General features: G+C 28.7%; 5 protein-coding genes and 2 long non-coding RNA genes across 13 annotated transcripts in view; 2 read left to right on the plus strand and 5 right to left on the minus strand.

The window, feature by feature from the left end:
* Positions 1–240: 240 nt before the first annotated feature.
* LOC139819305 (uncharacterized) overlaps positions 241–20,282 on the plus strand; it is a 44,577-nt gene continuing 24,535 nt past the window's right edge. For all 4 annotated transcript variants that reach the window (XR_011733682.1, XR_011733684.1, XR_011733681.1 and 1 more), the window contains exons 1-5: positions 241–375; positions 2,115–2,202; positions 2,274–2,414; positions 2,764–2,874; positions 2,978–3,207. This is a non-coding gene — a long non-coding RNA (uncharacterized lncRNA). The remainder of the gene's footprint in view (positions 376–2,114; positions 2,203–2,273; positions 2,415–2,763; positions 2,875–2,977; positions 3,208–20,282) is intronic.
* Positions 398–3,847, minus strand: LOC139818997 (odorant receptor 10-like). 3 transcript variants are annotated; one of them, XM_071788127.1, is made up of 6 exons: positions 3,463–3,847; positions 2,214–2,568; positions 1,605–1,835; positions 1,420–1,533; positions 780–935; positions 398–668 (listed from the first exon to the last, which is right to left on the minus strand). In XM_071788127.1, the coding sequence occupies exons 1-6, from the start codon at positions 3,483–3,485 to the stop codon at positions 618–620; spliced, it is 930 nt and encodes a 309-aa protein (XP_071644228.1). In that variant the 5' UTR covers positions 3,486–3,847; the 3' UTR covers positions 398–617. The 3 variants fall into 3 exon arrangements, with proteins under 3 accessions (XP_071644228.1, XP_071644218.1, XP_071644209.1); XM_071788117.1 differs by having other exon boundaries at positions 3,166–3,847; XM_071788108.1 differs by lacking the exon at positions 3,463–3,847 and adding an exon at positions 2,814–3,090 and having other exon boundaries at positions 401–668.
* On the minus strand, positions 3,865–6,943 carry LOC139818949 (odorant receptor 22c-like). Its single transcript, XM_071788016.1, has 6 exons — positions 6,641–6,943; positions 6,025–6,379; positions 5,451–5,681; positions 5,258–5,371; positions 4,558–4,713; positions 3,865–4,408 (listed from the first exon to the last, which is right to left on the minus strand). The coding sequence occupies exons 1-6, from the start codon at positions 6,895–6,897 to the stop codon at positions 4,358–4,360; spliced, it is 1,164 nt and encodes a 387-aa protein (XP_071644117.1). The 5' UTR covers positions 6,898–6,943; the 3' UTR covers positions 3,865–4,357.
* Positions 4,707–7,075, plus strand: LOC139819312 (uncharacterized). The gene is made up of 3 exons (XR_011733690.1): positions 4,707–5,317; positions 6,742–6,880; positions 6,938–7,075. It is a non-coding gene; the product is annotated as an uncharacterized lncRNA (long non-coding RNA).
* On the minus strand, positions 9,465–13,621 carry LOC139818924 (odorant receptor 22c-like). The gene is made up of 6 exons (XM_071787970.1): positions 12,185–13,621; positions 11,586–11,940; positions 11,012–11,242; positions 10,817–10,930; positions 10,128–10,283; positions 9,465–9,976 (listed from the first exon to the last, which is right to left on the minus strand). The coding sequence occupies exons 1-6, from the start codon at positions 12,439–12,441 to the stop codon at positions 9,926–9,928; spliced, it is 1,164 nt and encodes a 387-aa protein (XP_071644071.1). The 5' UTR covers positions 12,442–13,621; the 3' UTR covers positions 9,465–9,925.
* LOC139818890 (odorant receptor 4-like) lies at positions 13,638–16,802 on the minus strand. Of its 2 annotated transcripts, XM_071787927.1 has the most exons (6): positions 15,977–16,728; positions 15,451–15,805; positions 14,869–15,099; positions 14,682–14,795; positions 13,939–14,094; positions 13,638–13,788 (listed from the first exon to the last, which is right to left on the minus strand). In XM_071787927.1, exons 1-6 carry the CDS (start codon positions 16,231–16,233, stop codon positions 13,738–13,740), a joined length of 1,164 nt encoding a protein of 387 aa, XP_071644028.1. In that variant the 5' UTR covers positions 16,234–16,728; the 3' UTR covers positions 13,638–13,737. The 2 variants fall into 2 exon arrangements, with proteins under 2 accessions (XP_071644028.1, XP_071644030.1); XM_071787929.1 differs by lacking the exon at positions 13,638–13,788 and having other exon boundaries at positions 14,036–14,113; positions 15,977–16,802.
* LOC139818943 (odorant receptor 4-like) lies at positions 17,023–19,920 on the minus strand. Its single transcript, XM_071788004.1, has 6 exons — positions 19,582–19,920; positions 19,056–19,410; positions 18,474–18,704; positions 18,286–18,399; positions 17,588–17,743; positions 17,023–17,438 (listed from the first exon to the last, which is right to left on the minus strand). The coding sequence occupies exons 1-6, from the start codon at positions 19,836–19,838 to the stop codon at positions 17,388–17,390; spliced, it is 1,164 nt and encodes a 387-aa protein (XP_071644105.1). The 5' UTR covers positions 19,839–19,920; the 3' UTR covers positions 17,023–17,387.

A 20,282-nucleotide genomic window follows, 5' to 3' on the forward strand; every position in this document is an offset into this window, starting at 1 on the left:
CAGTTTGAAAGTTCATAATTATGTCTTGGGCATTCTAGGAAACGGAAATGAATTGTATTCATGGCATCAATCATAAGCTTTTAAGAGGACAAGAAAGGAAGAAGCATTATATATCCCTCTGGCGTAATGATGAGTAATTTCTTTTAATAAGGTAAATATTGAATTTTTGCAGAATACAGTTGCAAGGGAAGTAAAGAAATAGAAATCAACTGGACGTATTACAGAAACTTAGTTACATAACACAAGTAACAAGATATGCAAACATAAATTGCATATATACTCAGATCTCTGGATAAAGTCTTGATATTCGATATAGTCAACGCAATGAAAAATTACACTTCTCTATTTCTCTTCCTTTCTCTCTCTTCTTTTTCGGTAAAAGTATATTTTTATATATAATTATAATATAGATTAAAAATAAGCAAAAGAAAAATATAAATATTCAAATTAAAATTAAATGTAATTCTTCTTATGTAATCTATAAATCTTATGTTAAAACAATAATTTAAGATTATTAATTTGTCGAAAACAGTTTAATTATCAACAACAGTTATTCTACATTAAGATTTTATACTAATAATAACATTGTGATTTCAACAAATTACTATTTATTAATATCAATATATCGCGTGTAAGACAGATACGTATGATGCTGATGCCTTTATAATCTAAAAAAAATTTAAATTCAAAAATCAATTTACAAACACGCGCGCATATATTTTTATTGAATGTTAAAAGATTTTACTTAACTGTCCAAAAAAAATATTTCAAAAACTTACATTCGTGAAAGTTTCCAAAGATAAGTTTGTAATTCTTCCTGCTGTGATCATCAGTTGCTTTTGAGATCTCATTACTACAAATGTTACCGTTTTCCCCTGATTTGATGGTAAATCGTACCACAATGATTCGTACGCTGCATCGGCGATTGATTTACCCTGAAAATAAAGCAGAAGATATCAAAGACAAAACGGTATTTTCCGTTTTTCTTTATTCAATTAAATATGAAAACCTTCTTTGTATAAACGACAATATCTTTTCTAGTTATTTTTATTATTTTATTATTGTACAGAAAGTGAAATAAATTGAAATAAAAAAATATACGCCGTTTATAAAAGATAGAACCAATACCATCAAGTAGCATTGTTTAGAATACAAATGAAAATAATAATATGTTATAAAAAATTGTTTACATTATTTCTATTTCTAGAAGGAGTCTCATACTAGCAATAAACGACTAGTTATTCAGCTTAGTTTTGGCTTTATAATAATTTTTATATTTTTTTATATTTGAAAACTGTACGAATTTCCTTATAGACATTGCAATGTGTTTACCTTACAAATATTTTGTAAGGTAAATGTAATCAGATTACATTAAAAATATGATATACTTGTAGTTAATAATTTTCATATTTTACTAACCTTTAGATTAAGATACTCTCCGGCAAAGCATAAGATGAAAATTTCCATTATCACAGCAAAATAAGTAAGAATAGTTTTTACTATCGTAATGACACTGGTCTCAATATAAAACGACTATTTAAACAATAAGACCAAATAAATTAACTGTAATATTGATCACAGCATATTTTTATTGAAGTACTCACAATTATGATAATAAATCCTAGACTGCAAATAACTAATGTATTCCAGATAACTTGCATTAACGCAATAAAGGAGAAAAGTTTCTCAATATTTTCGGAAAATACATAAACTCTGTTCTGACTTTCAATCAATGTACCTAATGTAGATGTGCAAGTTTCATAAGAAAAAGTTTTTTCAGAAATAGTTTTGAATTCTTGACATAATATATCGATTTGTCCACTTACGTGAAACACCTAAAATATATATGTATATACATATATCTAAATTTCTATAATTTTCAAATATTAAAAGTATCAGAAATATTTTATTTTTTACCAAATATTAGAAATTTAAGAAGTATTTTATTTAAAAAATATTTAAAAAAGTGATATTAAATTTATTTTACACTGATATAAAATCTTATCGTATCAAATTAAGTTTATATATAGTATGACATATCATAATTCGTATACATATATGACCTAACTAAATTTTACATATCTATAGACAAAGTGTAATTTTGATGTTCTCAGATCTGTACTAACATCATATGCTGTTAAACAACTTTTGTGAGAAAGTATATTATTGTTAATAATTGCAATAATTACAATAATTTATAAGGTGAGACTTACTAAAGTAGAAATTAATGCGTTTACAATACTAAGCGTGCACGCATTCAACATTACATGTAGAAATAGAGTTACAACCAGCAGCTCAAAAATCGGCGATTGTTGAGTATCGAAGGGAAATTGTACCTTGATTGGAAGCTGCCGCAAGGTAACATTGTAATATCCAGATAGATACACAAAACGAATTGCGTAATCACCCAAAAGGTAAAACACCGCAGAAATCGTATTAATACTTAACATAATATTAGAATAGAAATGCGATATATTGGCTGTGATTGTCATCACATACAAATGTCGATCATTATTGACACACTCGTGCCAGTCATTGTCCATATCGGCCACGAGTTGATGAATGACACTGCAACGTGTTTTTTTAATTGAACAGATATTGTCGCGAGACATTATAAATCATTACTCGCATTCCGATTTAGGATTAGATAGAATTACGATACGTTTAGCTTATAAGAGATCTGAATATAATATAACAATATAACACGTATTAAGAAACTAATATATAAGATATACTAATATAAAATTTGTCTGTCTCAAACAGGGCAAGATTGGGGATTGAAACTAACGTTTGCAGTGCACACAACATCTTACCGACGATGTATCCAAAGACTGATTAATTTAAAAAGCGTCAAACTGTAGTCTAAAGCCGCGGGTAAGCTGTCAACGAGATTCGAGAGCTCACTAATCTTGAAGTGCTCGAATACGTATCGATATTGGAAGTACTGTACGATCAGTATGCTAAATATATAAATTAGCCAATAGGGGATGGAATACGACACACCCGGCCACATATCAAGCAATCGAAGGCCGATCTTCAGCACTGGACTGACAGTACTCGTGACCATTATTCGTGAAAAATACCGAGATCGCGAGGAACCGAAGATCAGTGTCGGAACATTCTATCCGGCACTTGGGTTTGAGAAAGAACTGAAAGAGCACTAACATTTTCCTGAAGAGCAACCCCACGCGGTGCATCCCCACTCGAGTAAATATGGATCAATCGCTATTATGCATCGCGTATGGTATAACAGCAAATCGAGATAGAGCTCATTATTCATATGGACATCCTGTAATTCTATTGGTAGTCTAACAACGTATAATACCCGCGAAGTAACAAAGATATCAGACTTGAACGCTCAATGAACAACTCCATGCGCAATTGTCAGTTCTATTTTTTTTTTTTTTGTCATCTTGTCTCTTGGCAACGCGATTCTATCTAAAAGAAACAAATGTTTATTACGTTCTATACATCGCAACAATCATTCAACCAACAGCGGAACGACGGTAATTACATATTAAATATTCTAAGCGAACGGAACTGCATTATATTCGTGCAGTTCAACCTCTGGTCTTTAAAAAGATAATGCGAGGGTAGAACTCACTGGATAGGGGATATAATGATGAATAATTTTCTTTAATGATTCCGGGAATGTAAAAAACTCGCTTGAGGAAGAAATTGCAAAAGTAAAAAGTTTTTAATTGGAAATGTTATTAAGCATTTTATAGTTTAAAATACGTCTATACACAACAAAATATATATCCATACAAACTAAATACGCGATTCTCTAATATAGGGTTAATGCTCGAAAACATCCGAGCATTATCTAATTTCCATTTCTACGCTTTCGACTATAGAAAATCGTTCCTTATAAAGAATTGGCCTAGCATGACAATTGCACCATATTGTGTTAATTTTGTTAAAAATCTTGGGTAAATTATAATCAAAAGTTTTTATAATCATTCACATATATTCAACAAATTTTGGTGGATACCTACTTCCTCAAGTCATTGTATAAATGATTAATTGACGTTTTTTACACAGACACTTTCCAACATACCATTTTGCAGTACTTGAAGATAATATAATTCTTCTTCTCTCTTATTTTTGGAAACGGTTCATCTCAGCTAACAGCTAGAACTATACTATCATAACAGCTCCATTATAAACACATCAAAGAAAGATAGATTTGATTAGCTTTTATCGCCGCTTAATTAATAAATATTAAATATAAACTAACAATATTTATTTAATTATTAATTAACAATATTTTTAACTTGCTTTAACTTTACAGCTTATATTAACTACTTGATAATTTCAGAAAATAGATTTTGTAAAGAATGTATTTTTGGTGATCTCAATACATAGCGTGCAAAATCGATACATATGATACTGACGCTTTCATAATCTAAAAAACACAAGTAAAAAATTATACAAGTTAGATCTATAAATTATATTTATCCATAATAAACACATGTCGCAACAGATCCAAAATTAAATAAGTTTAAATAAATTTGTCTTTTAATAATTTAATGATTAAAAAATTTCAAAATTTACACTTGTAAAAGTTTCAAATGACATATCCATCATCTTTCCCGCCGTGATTGCCAATCGCTTTTGCGATCTCATCATTATGAATATTAAAATTTTACTCTGATTTGACGGCATATCATACCATGGCGTCTCATATGTTGCCCTGGCAATTGATTTGCCCTAAAAAATGATGCAAATACTGACAAATATAACGACAATATTTTATATTTATTTTTATCTGTTTAATTCGTTTAGCAAGAAAAAATTCTTCCAGTATTAGTTTTGGCATTGTAAAAATATTATAGTAATAAAATAAAAAAACTATTTATTGATTCCATTTCTATTGTTATTTAAAAATATAATAAGTTTTATGTTTATAATAAACTATTAATTAATAAAAATTTTATAATTTTTAGATATAATTTTATTATAGCAGTCATGTTGTCAGTATTTCTAAAGATATTTATATGTTTGTAATACATTTCTTATTTTAAAATAAGAAAAACTTCTATTTGCTTAAAATTAATTAACATAAATAATATTTTAAATTTTACACACAAACACACGCATACACTCACGCACACACACACACACACACTGAAACATATTAATATATTTTTATTAAAAAAACAACGTCATACAGTTCTATCATTATATCGGCATAAATATCATCTGATAAAAATCTTATTAAATAATTTATGATTAATAACTTTTGGATACCTACTTTTGAACTAAGATATTCTCCGGAAAAGCAAATCATAAAGACTTCCATTGCTACGGCAAGGTAAGCAAACATGGTTTTCACTAATGCGAAAACACTAGTTTTATTGTGAATAGACTGGTTCAATGAACAACAAAAATAGAAATGAATAAAATATATGACAACAACCATTATATATACATATTGCAGTACTTACAATTATGAAGACAAATCCAAGACAGCAAACAAGTGCTGTATTCCAAAAAATTTGCAATAACGAGTACATGGAGAAAAGTTTTTCCATGTTTTCAGAAAATGAAAGAATTCTGTTATGCTTTTCGATAATCATTCCAAACGAATGTATGGAAGATCTATGAAGAAGAGTATTCTTTGAAATATTTCTGAATTCTTGACATATTATATCAATTTGTCCGCTTAGATGGAGCACCTATAATATACTTAAATTTTTGCAAAAATATAATTATTGCCTGTGAAAAAAAATTAAATATTTTCTCAAAGATGCAATAAATGTGATAATCTTACATAACACATTTAATTAATATTACACGACTGTAAAATATACTCTTAACACTAACAATAAATTTTGAAATTTCTAATGCAGAAATGTAGCATGTATTTATGTGTGATGTGTCACATGTAACAAAAGTTTACAATTCAATTAATGTAATACTTCTGTGCAATAGCGTTTACTGATTTGTGTAAATCGTTTTTTTTTTTTTAATATATATAAATAAAACTGAAAAAAATAACAAATATGCAATATGAGTTACCAAAATAAAGATCAATCCATTCAGAATACTAATCATGCAACTATGTAACATTATTTGCAAAGTTATTGCTATAACGAGAAATTCAAACATCGGCGATTGTTCAGTTTCAAAAGGCAATTGTATCTTTATAGGAAGCTGCCGTAAAGTATCATTGTAATGCTCAGTTACAAATATAAAACGAATTAAGTAGTCGCCAGAAACGTAAAATGTTGCCACGATCATTGTGAAGCTCAAGAGACCGTTAGAGAAGAAATGCGACACATTAGCTTTGATCGTCATTATATGCAAATGCTGATCGTCATTGACGCACTCGCGCCAATCATCATCCATATCCGTTAAAATTTGATGAAGGACTCTGTAATACGTTACTTCCATATGTTATTTTAAATTTTTATAAATATTAATAAAATATTTATTTATTTGAGGATATTTATTTTCAAATCAATTAATGTTTCACATTCTAATATTTAAAGTAATATGATAATATTAAGACACCTTCAGGAAAAATCAGACTGAGAATGTATGTTAAGAAACTGAAGGACAATATATATCTTATTTCTCGAACACGGCGATTTAGTAAAACTGAAATATTACGTCGTATATTACATTATCTTACCGACGACGTATAAACAGATTAGACAATTTAATAATTGTCAAACTGTAATATAAAGTCACAATCAAGCATTCAACAAGATTTGACAACTCGCTGATCTTCAGGTGATCAAATACATATAAATATTGGAAGTACTGTGTAACCAGTATGCTCAACATAAAACTCAGCCAATAAATGATGGAATATGACACACCCGGCCAAAGGCCAAAAAATCGAAGAAAAATTATCACGGCTAAACTAACGGTACTTGTGACTGTCATTTGCCTTTGATTTTGGAAACTTTATAAAAATAATAATTAGTTTCAGCACATGTGATCGGTACTGAAGATGTAAAGGAAATGAGAGTGCATTGGCTCTTTCTCCAAGTGTATCCCCACAAGGTGCGTCCCCACTCAGGTGAACACGGATCAATCGCTATTATATGCCGCGTAGTACAACGAGGCAGAGAAGTCCAGAGACAGAACTCATTATTTGTATAAACATTTTAAAATTTTATTAACAGTCTATGTCAGAAAGGCATAAAGTGTATTTCAATCATCATAATTTCAGCAGAGACATTGCATAGATATTGTAGAAGAAAAGAACAGCTATTTATTGCTTTAGCTACTTTTTTTACAACCTTGTCTCTAAGAAGTATAATTTCTTCGAAAAAAAAAACAAATGTCCATACCGCGTTTCCTATCAATTGTGAAAATTATGAAATGATCGACAAAACGATAGTGATTATACATTAAATATTCTAAGGAAATGGAATACAATTATGTTCGTGCAGTTCAACTTCTGGTCTTTAAAGATATAAGATAATGGGAAAACAAAACAACCGACTAAAGCAAAAAAAATCATGTAATGGAGAATAATTTTCTTCAATACAGAAAGTATCATAGTGCAAAACTTGTTTATGTAATAAATTTCAAAAATAATAAGTTTGCAAAAAAATTGAGGATATTATAAATGTTTAGTTACAAATGTACTAAAAAAACTAAGTGTTTATAAACTTTAATAAAGAAATAATACTTGAACGCAATAAATAACTACACAGTTTCTAACTAAAATTATTACACATTACTCTAGTAATAACATATAAGAAAAAATTATTTACAATTTTATTAAATGCAATTTAATTTATTAACTGTAAATAAATAACATTTATTAATTTATTAGTAAGTTTATATTAAATTATTAATAAGTTTAATTATACTTTATTGTTAATGTATATTAACTTATTACTTTATAATAATTATGTTATTATTTTAGCAAATATGTACTGTGGTTTTCGTTGTATAATATATACCGTGCTTTTACTTTTTCAATTCATAGCATGTACGGATACATGTGATGCTGACACCTTTATGATCTAAAAAATAAAAGTTGGGAAATTAAGTTGGTTCACGAACTATATTTATAAAGAACATATATCGTATCAGATATTAAAATTAGATAGTTATAAATAAAATTAATTTGTCACTTCGTAATTAAGTGTTTAAAAGATTTGAAAGATTACTTGTAAAAGGTTTGAACGACATGTTCACCATTTTTCCTGCCGTAATCGTCACTTGCTTTTGAGATCTCATTATTATGAATAATATAATTTTATTTTGACCTGACGGCATATCATATATGATCGATGTTGATGTACTTGCGCCAGTCGTTATCCATAAGAATTTTATGAAAAACTCTACAATATGTTAATTCAATTTGTAAATAACCATTATTTTTTTTACACAAAACCGATACACTTATTGATAATTTAAGTGTATTAATTAATATTTCAGTTAAAAAATCTGGATCAACATTTTCACAAAAATCTAGTTATTTAATTGCGAGAACGATTTAACGTGAAGTTAACATTGCACACGCGATGCGGTATCTTACCGGCGGTATATCTATAGACTAGCCAATTTGAGAAACGTCTAACTGTAATCCAAAGTCAAAGACAAGCCATCGACAAGATTCGAGAGCTCAGTGATTTTGCAGTGCTCAAGTATGTATAGATATACTGAAAGTATTGTATGACTAGTATACATAAAATCGACATAAAAATCAGCCAGTAAACGATAGAATGCGACACACCCGGCCACACACCGAGCAACCGGAGGCCGATTTTCAGCGCCGGACTGACGGTATTCCTGGCTATCATCTATTATTATAACATATTATAAGTACCTGACGTCTATCTGTCTGTCTGTCTGTCTGGCAAATTACTCATTCGTTAATGGACCGAATCTTAAAGAATTATTTATGAAATAAGGGTAGAATTTTCCGGGAAGTGCCATAAAGTATATAATTTTTCGTTACCGATTTTTTAGAAGCCGTTACCGAAATTTTTCCAATTTTTCGGAAATTAATTGACACAATCTTAAAGAATTATATATATATATATATATATATATATATATATATATATATATATATATATATATGAAATAAGGGTAGAAAGAACTAAAGAATGTAATAGAATTAGAAAAATTATTAATAATAAAAAGGTTTCCAATTTCTGTTTAAAAAAATGTACGTGATTGCTCTAATTTCCGCAAATTTTGAGATATCAAGCTAAATTTTTTTTTATGAATAATTTTTATGGATAATTTTTTGTTAGATACTGATTTTGGAACCGGTTTCCAAAAAATCAGTTATGAAAAATTATACACATCATCGCTATCCCTGAAAAATTAGAAAAATTTGGGCACTGTTTTTAAGAAAATCGGTCCATTAATTGAATGAATAGTTCGCAATCGAATAAATTTTATCACCTGCAGTTTCCAAAAAATCGGTACATTAATAAAAAATTAAGGATTTATAATGTGGAAAAATTAAAACTTCTTGAAAATCAAAAACATAATATAAATTTTTATTAAAATAAGAGTAAATAAAAGGGTTATACTATCTGACTTGAGTGCCAAAATGCAACGCGATACAGATATAGAAAAAATTGTAGATACTTTCTCAAGGCATTTTATAAATAATGAATTGACGTTTTTTACACAGATACTTTCAAACACACCATTTTACAGTATTTGAAGATAATAATAATTCTTCTTCTCTCTTATTTTTGGAAACGGTTTATCTCAGCTAACAGCTAGAACTATACTAACTTCACAGCTCCATTATAAACACATCAAAGAAAGATAGATTTGATTAGCTTTTATCGCCGCTTAAATAATAAATAATATATATAAACTAACTATATTTATTTAATTATTAATTATCAATATATTTAATTTGCTTTAACTTTACAGCTTATTAACTACTTAATAATTTCAGAAAATAGATCATGCGTGTTTGTTGATTTCAATACATAGCGTACAAAACTGATACATATGATATTGACGCTTTCATAATCTAAAAAACACAAGTAAAAATTATACAAGTTAGATCTATAAATTATATTTATCCCCATAACAAACACATGTCGCAGCAGATCCAAAAATAATAAAGTTTAAATAAATTTGTCTTTTAATAATTTAATAATTTAAAAAATTTTAAAATTTACACTTGTAAAAGTTTCACATGACATATCCATCATCTTCCCTGCCGTGATTGCCAGTCGCTTTTGCGATCTCATCATTATGAATATTAAAATTTTACTCTGATTTGACGGCATATCATACCATGGCATCTCGTATGTGGCCCTGGCAATTGATTTGCCCTAAAAAATGATGCAAATACTGTCAAATATAACGACGATATTTTATATTCATTTTTATCTGTTTAATTCGTTTAGCAAGAAAAGATTTCTTCAGTATTATTTTTGACATTGTAAAAATATTATAACAAATTTAAAAAAACTATTTATTTATTCCATTTCTATTGTTATTTAAAAATATAATAAGTTTTATATTTGTAATAAAAATTTTATAATTTTTAAATATAATTTTATTATAGCAGCCATGTTGTCAGTATTTCTAAAGATATTTATATGTTTGTAATACATTTCTTATTTTAAAATAAGAAAAATTTCTTTTTGCTTAAAATTAATTAACATAAATAATATTTTAAATATTACACACAGACACACGCTCACACGCACGCACACACACACACACACACACACACTGCAACATATTAATATATTTTTATTAAAAGAACTATGTCATATATATACAGTTCTATCGGCATAAATATCACGTAATAAAAAATTTATTAAAAAATTTATGATTAATCACTTTTGGGTATACTTACTTTGGAGCTAAGATATTCTCCGGAAAAACAAATCATAAAGACTTCCATTGCTACGGCAAGGTAAGTAAACATGGTTTTCACTAAGGCGACAACACCAGTTTCATTGTGAATAGACTGGTCCAATAAGCAATAAAAATAGAAATGAATGAAATATATATGACAACAACCATTATATATACATATTACCGTACTTACAATTATGAAGACAAATCCAAGACAACAAACAACTGCTGTATTCCAAAAAATTTGCAATAACGAGAACAAGGAGAAAAGTTTTTCCATGTTCTCAGAAAATGAAAGAATTCTGTTATGCTTCTCGATAAGCATTCCAAACGAATGTATGGAAGATCTATGAACAAGAGTATTCTTGGAAATATTTCTGAATTCTTGACATATTATATCAATTTGTCCGCTTAGATGGAGCACCTATAATATACTTAAATTTTTGCAAAAATATAATTATTGCCTGTGAAAAAAAATTAAATATTTTCTCAAAGATACAATAAATGTGATAATCTTACATAATATATTTAATTAATATTACATGACTGTAAAATATACTCTTAACACTAACAATAAATTTTAAAATTTCTAAGGCAGAAATGTAGCATGTATTTATGTGTGTTGTGTCACACGTAACAACAGTCTACAATTTAATTAATGTAAAACTTCTATGCAATAGCGTTTATTAGTTTGTGTAAATCTTTTTTTTTATGTATATGTATATAAATAAAACTGAAAAAAATAACAAATATGCAATATAAGTTACCAAAATAAAGATCAATCCATTCAGAATACTAATCATGCCACTATGTAACATCACTTGTAAAGTTATTGCTATAACGAGAAATTCAAACATCGGCGATTGTTCAGTTTCAAAAGGCAATTGTATCTTTATAGGAAGCTGCCGTACAGTATCATTGTAATGCTCAGTTACAAATATAAAACGAATTATGTAGTCGCCAGAAACGTAAAATGTTGCCACGATCATTGTAAAGCTCAAGAGACTATTAGAAAAGAAATGCGACACATTTGCTTTGATCGTCATTATATGCAAATGTTGAGCGTCATTGACGCACTCGCGCCAATCATCACCAATATCCGTTAAAATTTTATGAAGGACTCTGTAATACGTTACTTCCATATGTTATTTTCAATTTTTATAAATATTAATAATATATATATTTTTTTCAAATTAATTAATGTTTTACATTCTAACATTTAAAGTAATATGATAATATTAAGGCACCTTCAGTCAAGAAAAATCAGACTGAAAATGTATGTTAAAAAACTAAAGGACAATCTTATTTCTCGAACACGGCGATTTAGTATAATTGAAATATTACGTCATATATTACATTATCTTACCGACGACGTATAAACAGATTAGTCAATTTAAGAAATGTCAAACTGTAATATAAAGTCACAATCAAACAGTCAACAAGATTTGACAACTCGCTGATCTTCAGGTGATCAAATACATATAAATATTGGAAGTACTGTGTAACCAGTATACTCAACATAAAACTCAGCCAATAAATGGTGGAATATGGCATACCCGGCCAAAAGCCAAAAAATCGAAGAAAAGTTATCACGGCTAAACTAATGGTACTTGTGACTGTCATTTGCCTTTAATTTTGGAAAATTTATGAAAATAATAATTAGTTTCAGCACATGTGATCGGTACTCAAGTTGAAAGGGAAATGAGAGCGCACTGTCCGTTCCTCCAAGTGTATCCCCACAAGGTGCGTCCCCTCTCAGGTGAACATGGATCAATCGCTATTATATGTCGCGTGGTACAACGATATTAAAGTTGAGACCGAACTTATTATTTGAAAATCCTATAATTCCATGAACAGTCTCGCAACGTATTCTTTGACCAAGAAATAACAACGATAATATACAGCCAACGTAACAGGAAAAGCAGCTTGCTGCGTATCAACTTTTTTTCAAACTTTTCTTCTTGCTTTTGTCTCAACGCAATTACATCGACAAAAAAACATATCTACCGCGTATCCTATAAATTATGAAAATCATGAAATGCTCGACAGAACGATAGTGATGACATAAAATATTCTAAGCAAATGGAACCGAATTATGTTTGTCATGCAGTTCACCGTGCAGTTCAACTTTCTAGTCTTTAAAGAGATAATGCGAGGGTAGAACTCACTGAATAGGGGATATAATGATGAATAAATTTCTTTAATGATTCCGGGAATGTAAAAAACTCGTTTGAGGAAAAAATTTTATAAGTAAAGGTTTTTAATTGAAGATGTTATTATAAGCATTTTTCAGTTTCAAGTATATTTTTATGTCTATACACAACAAAATATACCCATACAAATTGAATACGCGATTCTCTAATATGGAGTTAATGCTCGAAAACATCTCCGAGGATTATCTATTTTCTATTTCTACGCTTTCATCGACTATAGAAAATCGTTCCTTATGAAGAATTGGGCCAGCATGACAATTGCACCATGTTGTGTTAATTTCGTTAAAATCTTGGGTAAAATATAATCAAAAGTTTTATCATCATTCACATATATTCAACAAATTTTTGTGAATACTTCCACAAGTTATTGTATAGATGATGAATTGACGTTTTTTACACAGACACTTTCCAACGTATACCATTTTGCAGTATTTGAAGATAATAATTATTTTTCTTTTCTCTTATTTTTGGAAACAATTCATCTCAGCTAACAGCTAAAACTATACTATTATATCACAGCTCCATTATAAATACATCAAAGAAAGATAGATTTGATTAGCTTTTTATCTCACCTTTTAATTAATAAATAATAAATATAAACTGTCATTATTTATTTAATTATTAATATTTTTTATTTGCTTTAACTTTACAGCTTATATTAACTACTTGATAATTTCAGAAAATAGATAATGTATGTTTGTTGATCTCAATACATAGCGTATAAAACCGATACATATGATACTGACGCTTTCATAATCTAAAAAACACAAGTAAAAAATTATACAAGTTAGATCTATAAATTATATTTATCCATAACAAACACATGTCGCAGCAGATCCAAAATTAATTAAATTTAAATAAATTTGTGTTTTAATAATTTAATAATTTAAAAAATTTTTAAATTTACACTTGTAAAAGTTTCAAATGACATATCCATCATCTTCCCCGCCGTGATTGCTAGTCGCTTTTGCGATCTCATCATTATAAATATTAAAATTTTACTCTGATTTGACGGCATATCATACCAAGGCGTCTCGTATGTTGCCCTGGCAATTGATTTGCCCTAAAAAATGATGCAAATACTGTCAAATATTACAATATTTTATATTTATTTTTATCTTTTATGTTTAATTTATTTAGCAAGAAAAGATTTTCTCAGTATTATTTTTGACATTGTAAAAATATTATAGTAACAAAATAAAAAATTTTATTCATTGATTCCATTTCTATTGTTATTTAAAAATATAATAAGTTTTATATTTATAATAAACTATTAATTAATAAAAATTTTATAATTTTTAGATATAATTTTATTATACCAGTCATGTGTGTTGTCAGTATTTCTAAAAATATCTATATGTTTGTAATATATTTCTTATTTTAAAATAAGAAAAATTTCTTTTTGCTTAAAATTAATTAACATAAATAATATTTTTAATTTTACACACAGACACACGCACACGCACACACACACACGCACACACACACACACACACACACACACACACACACACACACACACACACACTGCAGCATATATTAATATATCTTTAGAACTATGTCATACAGTTCTATCATTATATCGGCATAAATATCATGTGATAAAAAATTTATTTAAAAATTTATGATTAATCACTTTTAGATACTTACTTTAGAGCTAAGATATTCTCCGGAAAAGCAAATCATAAAAACTTCCATTGCTATGGCAAGATAAGCAATCATGGTTTTCACTAATGCGAAAACACCAGTTTTATTGTGAATAGACTGGCTCAATGAATAACAAAAATAGAATAAATAAAATACATGACAACTATTTCATATTTATTATAGTACTTACAATTATCAAGACAAATCCAAGACAGCAAATAACTAAAGTAATCCAAACAACCTGCATTAATCCGATAAAAGAAAATAGTTGTTCGATGTTTTCGGAAAATGAAATGACTTTATTATGCTTCTCAATCAGCATGCCAAATGAAGGTATAGAAAATCTATGAAGAAGAATATGCTTGGAAATATTTTCAAACTCTTGACAGATTATATCAACTTGGCCGCTTAGATGGAGCACCTATAATATACTTAAATTTTTGTAAAAATTATAATTATTGCATGTAAAATTTAAATATTTTCGGTACAGAGATACAATAAATGTAATAATCTCACGAAATAAATTTAATTTAGATTTTTTGACTGTAATATATGCCTATTCTTAACACTTAATCACAATAAATTTTAATATATCTAATACAAAAACGTAACATGTATTTGTGTAAATTGTGTCACATGTAATAAAACTCTGCAAATTATTTAATGTAAAATTTCCATGCAATAGCGTTTACGATAATATGTTTGTGTAAATCGTACTGTCATATTAAAAATTGATATAAACTCAACATAACAAATATGCAATATGAGTTACCAAAGTAAAGATAAATCCATTCAGAATACTAATCATGCAAACATGTAATATCACATGTAAAGATACTGCTATAACGAGAAATTCAACCATCGGCGATTGTGTGTATTCAAATGGAAATTGTATTTTTATAGGAAACTGCCATACAGTATCATTGTAATGCTCAGTTACAAATATAAAACGAATTACGTAGTCGCCGAAAAGAAATAGTGCTGTCGCGATTGTACACAAGCTCAATAAACCGTTAGAGAAGATATATGATACATTAGCTTTGATCGTCATTATATGCAAATGCTGATCGACATTGACGCACTCGCGCCAATCATTATCCATATCCGCCAAAATTTTATGAAGGACTCTGCAATACGTTACTTTAATACGTTATTTTAAATTTTTATAAATATAAGTAATAATGGTTTTCTCTTTCAAATCAATTATTGTTGTTAAAAAACTGAAGGGCAAACTTATTTCTCGAACACGGTGATTTAGCAAAGAGTTGACACATTACACATAGTACATTATATCTTACCGACGATGTATCCACAGATTAGTCAATTTAAAAATTGTCAAACTGTAATATAAAGTCACAACCGAACCGTCAACAAGATTTGACAACTCGTTGATCTCCAGGTGATCAAATATGTACAAATATTGAAAGTACTGTATAACCAGCATGATCAACAGAAAACTCAGCCAATTAATAATGGAATATGATACACCGGGCCAAAGGCCAAAGAATCGAAGACAAATTATCACGGCTGGACTAATGGTACTTGTGATAGTCATTCGCAGATAATTTTGGATACTTTACGAAAATAATAATTAGTTTCAGCACATGTGATCGGTGCTCAAGTTGAAAGGGAAATGAGAACGCATTGTCCGTTTCTTCAAGTGTATCCCCACGCACAAGGTGCGTCCCCTCTCAGGTAAACATGGATCAATCGCTAATATATGTCGCGTGGTACAACGATAGTGAAGTTGAGACCGAACTCATTATTTAAAAATGCTATAATTCCATGAACTGTCTCGCAATGTATTCTTTGACCAAGAAATAACGACGATAATGTACAGCTAACGCAACAGAAAAAGCAGCTTGCTGCGCGTCAGCTTTTTTTTGCAAACTTTTCTTCTTGCTTTTGTTTCTTGTCTCAACGCAATTACATCGACAAAAAACATATCTACCGCGTATCCTATAAATTATGAAAATCATGAAATGCACGACGGAACGATAGTGATGACATAAAATGTTCTAAGCAAATGGAACCGAATTATGTTTGTCGTGCAGTTCACTATGCAGTCCAACTTTCTGGTCTTTAAAGAGATAATTGGAAGGCAAAACTTACTGGATAGGGGATATAATGATGAATAATTTTCTTTAATGATTCCGGGAATGTAAAAAACTCGCTTGAGCAATATCTATTTTCTATTTATACGCTTTCAACTGTAGAAAATCGTATCTTATAAAGAATTGACCTAGCATGACAGTTGCACCGTGTTGTGTTAATTTCGTTAGAAACCTTTAATAAAATATAATCAAAAGTTTTTATCACCATTCACATATATTCAACAAATTTTAGTGATGGATACCTACTTCCTCAAGTCATTGTATAAATGATGAATTGACGTTTTTTACACAGACACTTTTCAACATATCATTTTGCAGTACTTGAAGATAATAAATAATTCTTCTCTCTCGTATTTAGAAACGGTTCATCTCAGCTAACAGCTAGAACTATACTATCATCACAGCTCCATTATAAACACATCAAAGAAAGATAGATTTAATTAGCTTTTATCGCCGCTTAATTAATAAATAATGAATATAAACTAACAATATTTATTTAATAATTAATTATCAATATTTTTAATTTTCTTTAACTTTACAGCTTATATTAACTACTTGATAATTTCAGAAAATAGATAATGCGTTTTTGTTGATCTCAATACATAGCATACAAAACCGATACATATGATACTGACGCTTTCATAATCTAAAAAACACAAGTAAAAAATTATACAAGTTAGATCTATAAATTATATTTATCCATAACAAACACATGTCGCAGCAGATCCAAAATTAATTAAGTTTAAATAAATTTGTTTTTTAATAAATTAATGATTAAAAAATTTCAAAATTTACACTTGTAAAAGTTTCAAATGACATATCCATCATTTTCCCCGCCGTGATTGCTAGTCGTTTTTGCGATCTCATCATTATGAATATTAAAATTTTACTCTGATTTGACGGCATATCATACCATGGCATCTCGTATGTTGCCTTGGCAATGGATTTGCCCTGAAAAATGATGCAAATACTGTCAAATATAAAACGACGATATTTTATGTTCATTTTCATCTGTTTCAATTCGTTTAGCAAGAAAAGATTTTTTCAGTATTATTTTTGACATTGTAAAAATATTATAGTAACAAAATAAAAAATACTATTCATTGATTCCATTTCTATTGTTATTTAAAAATATAATAAGTTTTATATTTATAATAAACTATTAATTAATAAAAATTTTATAATTTTTAGACATCATTTTATTATAGCAGTCATGTTGTCAGAATTTCTAAAAATATTTATATGTTGTAATACATTTCTTATTTTAAAATAAAAAAAACTTCTATTTGTTTAAAATTAATTAACATAAATAATATTTTGAATTTTAGACACAGACACACGCACACACGCGCGCACACACGCACACACACACACACTGCAACATATTAATATATTTTTATTAAAAAAAACAATGTGTCATACAGTTCTATCATTATATCGGCATAATTATAATGTGATAAAAAATTTATGATTAATCACTTTTGGATACTTACTTTGGAGCTAAGATATTCTCCGGAAAAGCAAATCATAAAGACTTCCATTACTACGGTAAAGTAAGCAATCATGGTTTTCACTAATGCGAAAACACCAGTTTCATTGTGAATAGACTAGCTCAATGAACAACAAAAATAGAAATAGATGAAATAAATGACAACCATTCCATATTCATTACAGTACTTACAATTATCAAGACAAATCCAAGACTGCAAATAACTAAGGTAATCCAAACAATCTGCATTAATCCGATAAAAGAAAATAGTTGTTCAATGTTTTCGGAAAATAAAATGACTTTATTATGCTTCTCAATCAGCATTCCAAATGAAGGTATAGAAAATTTATGAAGAAGAATATTCTTGGAAATATTTTCGAACTCTTGACATATTATATCAACTTGTCCGCTTAGATGGAGCACCTATAATATACTTAAATTTTTGTAAAAATTATAATTATTGCATGTAAAATTTGAATATTTTCGGTACAAAGATACAATAAATGTAATAATCTCACAAAATAAATTTAATTTAGATTTTTTGACTGTAATATATGTATATTCTCAACACTCAATCACAATAAATTTTAGAATGTCTAATACAAAAACGTAACATGTATTTGTGTAAATTGTCTCACAAGTAACAAAATTCTGCAAATTATTTAATGTAAAATTTCCATGCAATAGCGTTTACGATAATAAGTTTGTGTAAATCGTACTGTTATATTAAAAATTGACAAAAACTTAAAATAACAAATATGCAATATGAGTTACCAAATTAAACATAAATCCATTTAGAATACTAATCGTGCAAACATGTAATATCACATATAAAGATACTGCTATAACGAGAAATTCAACCATCGGCGATTGTGTGTATTCAACTGGAAATTGTATTTTTATAGGAAACTGCCATACAGTATCATTGTAATGCTCAGTTACAAATATGAAACGAATTACGTAGTCGCCGAAAGCAAATAGTGCTGTCGCGATCATACACAAGCTCAATAAACCGTTAGAGAAGATATATGATACATTAGCTTTGATCGTCATTATATGCAAATGCTGATCGACATTGACGCACTCGCGCCAATCATTATCCATATCCGCCAAAATTTTATGAAGGACTCTGCAATACGTTAATTTAATACGTTATTTTAGATTTTTATAAATATAAATAATAATGGTTTTCTTTTTCAAGTCAATTATTGTTGTTAAAAAACTGAAGGGCAAACTTATTTCTCGGACACGGCGATTTAGCAAAGAGTTGGCACATTACACATATTATATTATATCTTACCGACGATGTATCCACAGATTAGTCAATTTAAAAATTGTCAAACTGTAATATAAAGTCAGAACCGAACCGTCAACAAGATTTGACAACTCGTTGATCTCCAGGTGATCAAATATGTACAAATATTGAAAGTACTGTATAACCAGCATGATCAACACAAAACTTAGCCATTTAATAATGGAATATGATACACCCGGCCAAAGGCCGAAGAATCGAAGACAAATTATCACGGCTGGACTAATAGTACTTGTGATAGTCATTCGACAATAATTTTGGATACTTTATAAAAATAATAATTAGTTTCAGCACATGTGATCGGTACTCAAGTTGAAAGGGAAATGAGAACGCACTGTCCGTTTCTCCAAGTGTATCCCCACAAGGTGCGTCCCCTCTCAGGTGAACATGGATCAATTGCTATTATATGTCGCGTGGTACAACGATACAAAAGTTGAGACCAAACTCATTATTTGAAAATGCTATAATTCCATAAACAGTCTCGCAATGTATTCTCTGACCAAGGAATAACGACGATAATGTACATTGTACAGCTAACGTAACAGGAACAGCAGCTTGCTGTGCGGCAGCTTTTTTTGCAAACTTTTCTTCTTGCTTTTGTCTCTTGTCTCAACGCAATTACATCGACAAAAAGCACATCTACCGCGTATTTTACCAATTATGAAAATCATAAAATGCTCGACAGAACG

This window comes from Temnothorax longispinosus, chromosome 1 (genome assembly GCF_030848805.1).
Source record: "Temnothorax longispinosus isolate EJ_2023e chromosome 1, Tlon_JGU_v1, whole genome shotgun sequence".
Lineage (NCBI taxonomy): Eukaryota > Metazoa > Arthropoda > Insecta > Hymenoptera > Formicidae > Temnothorax > Temnothorax longispinosus.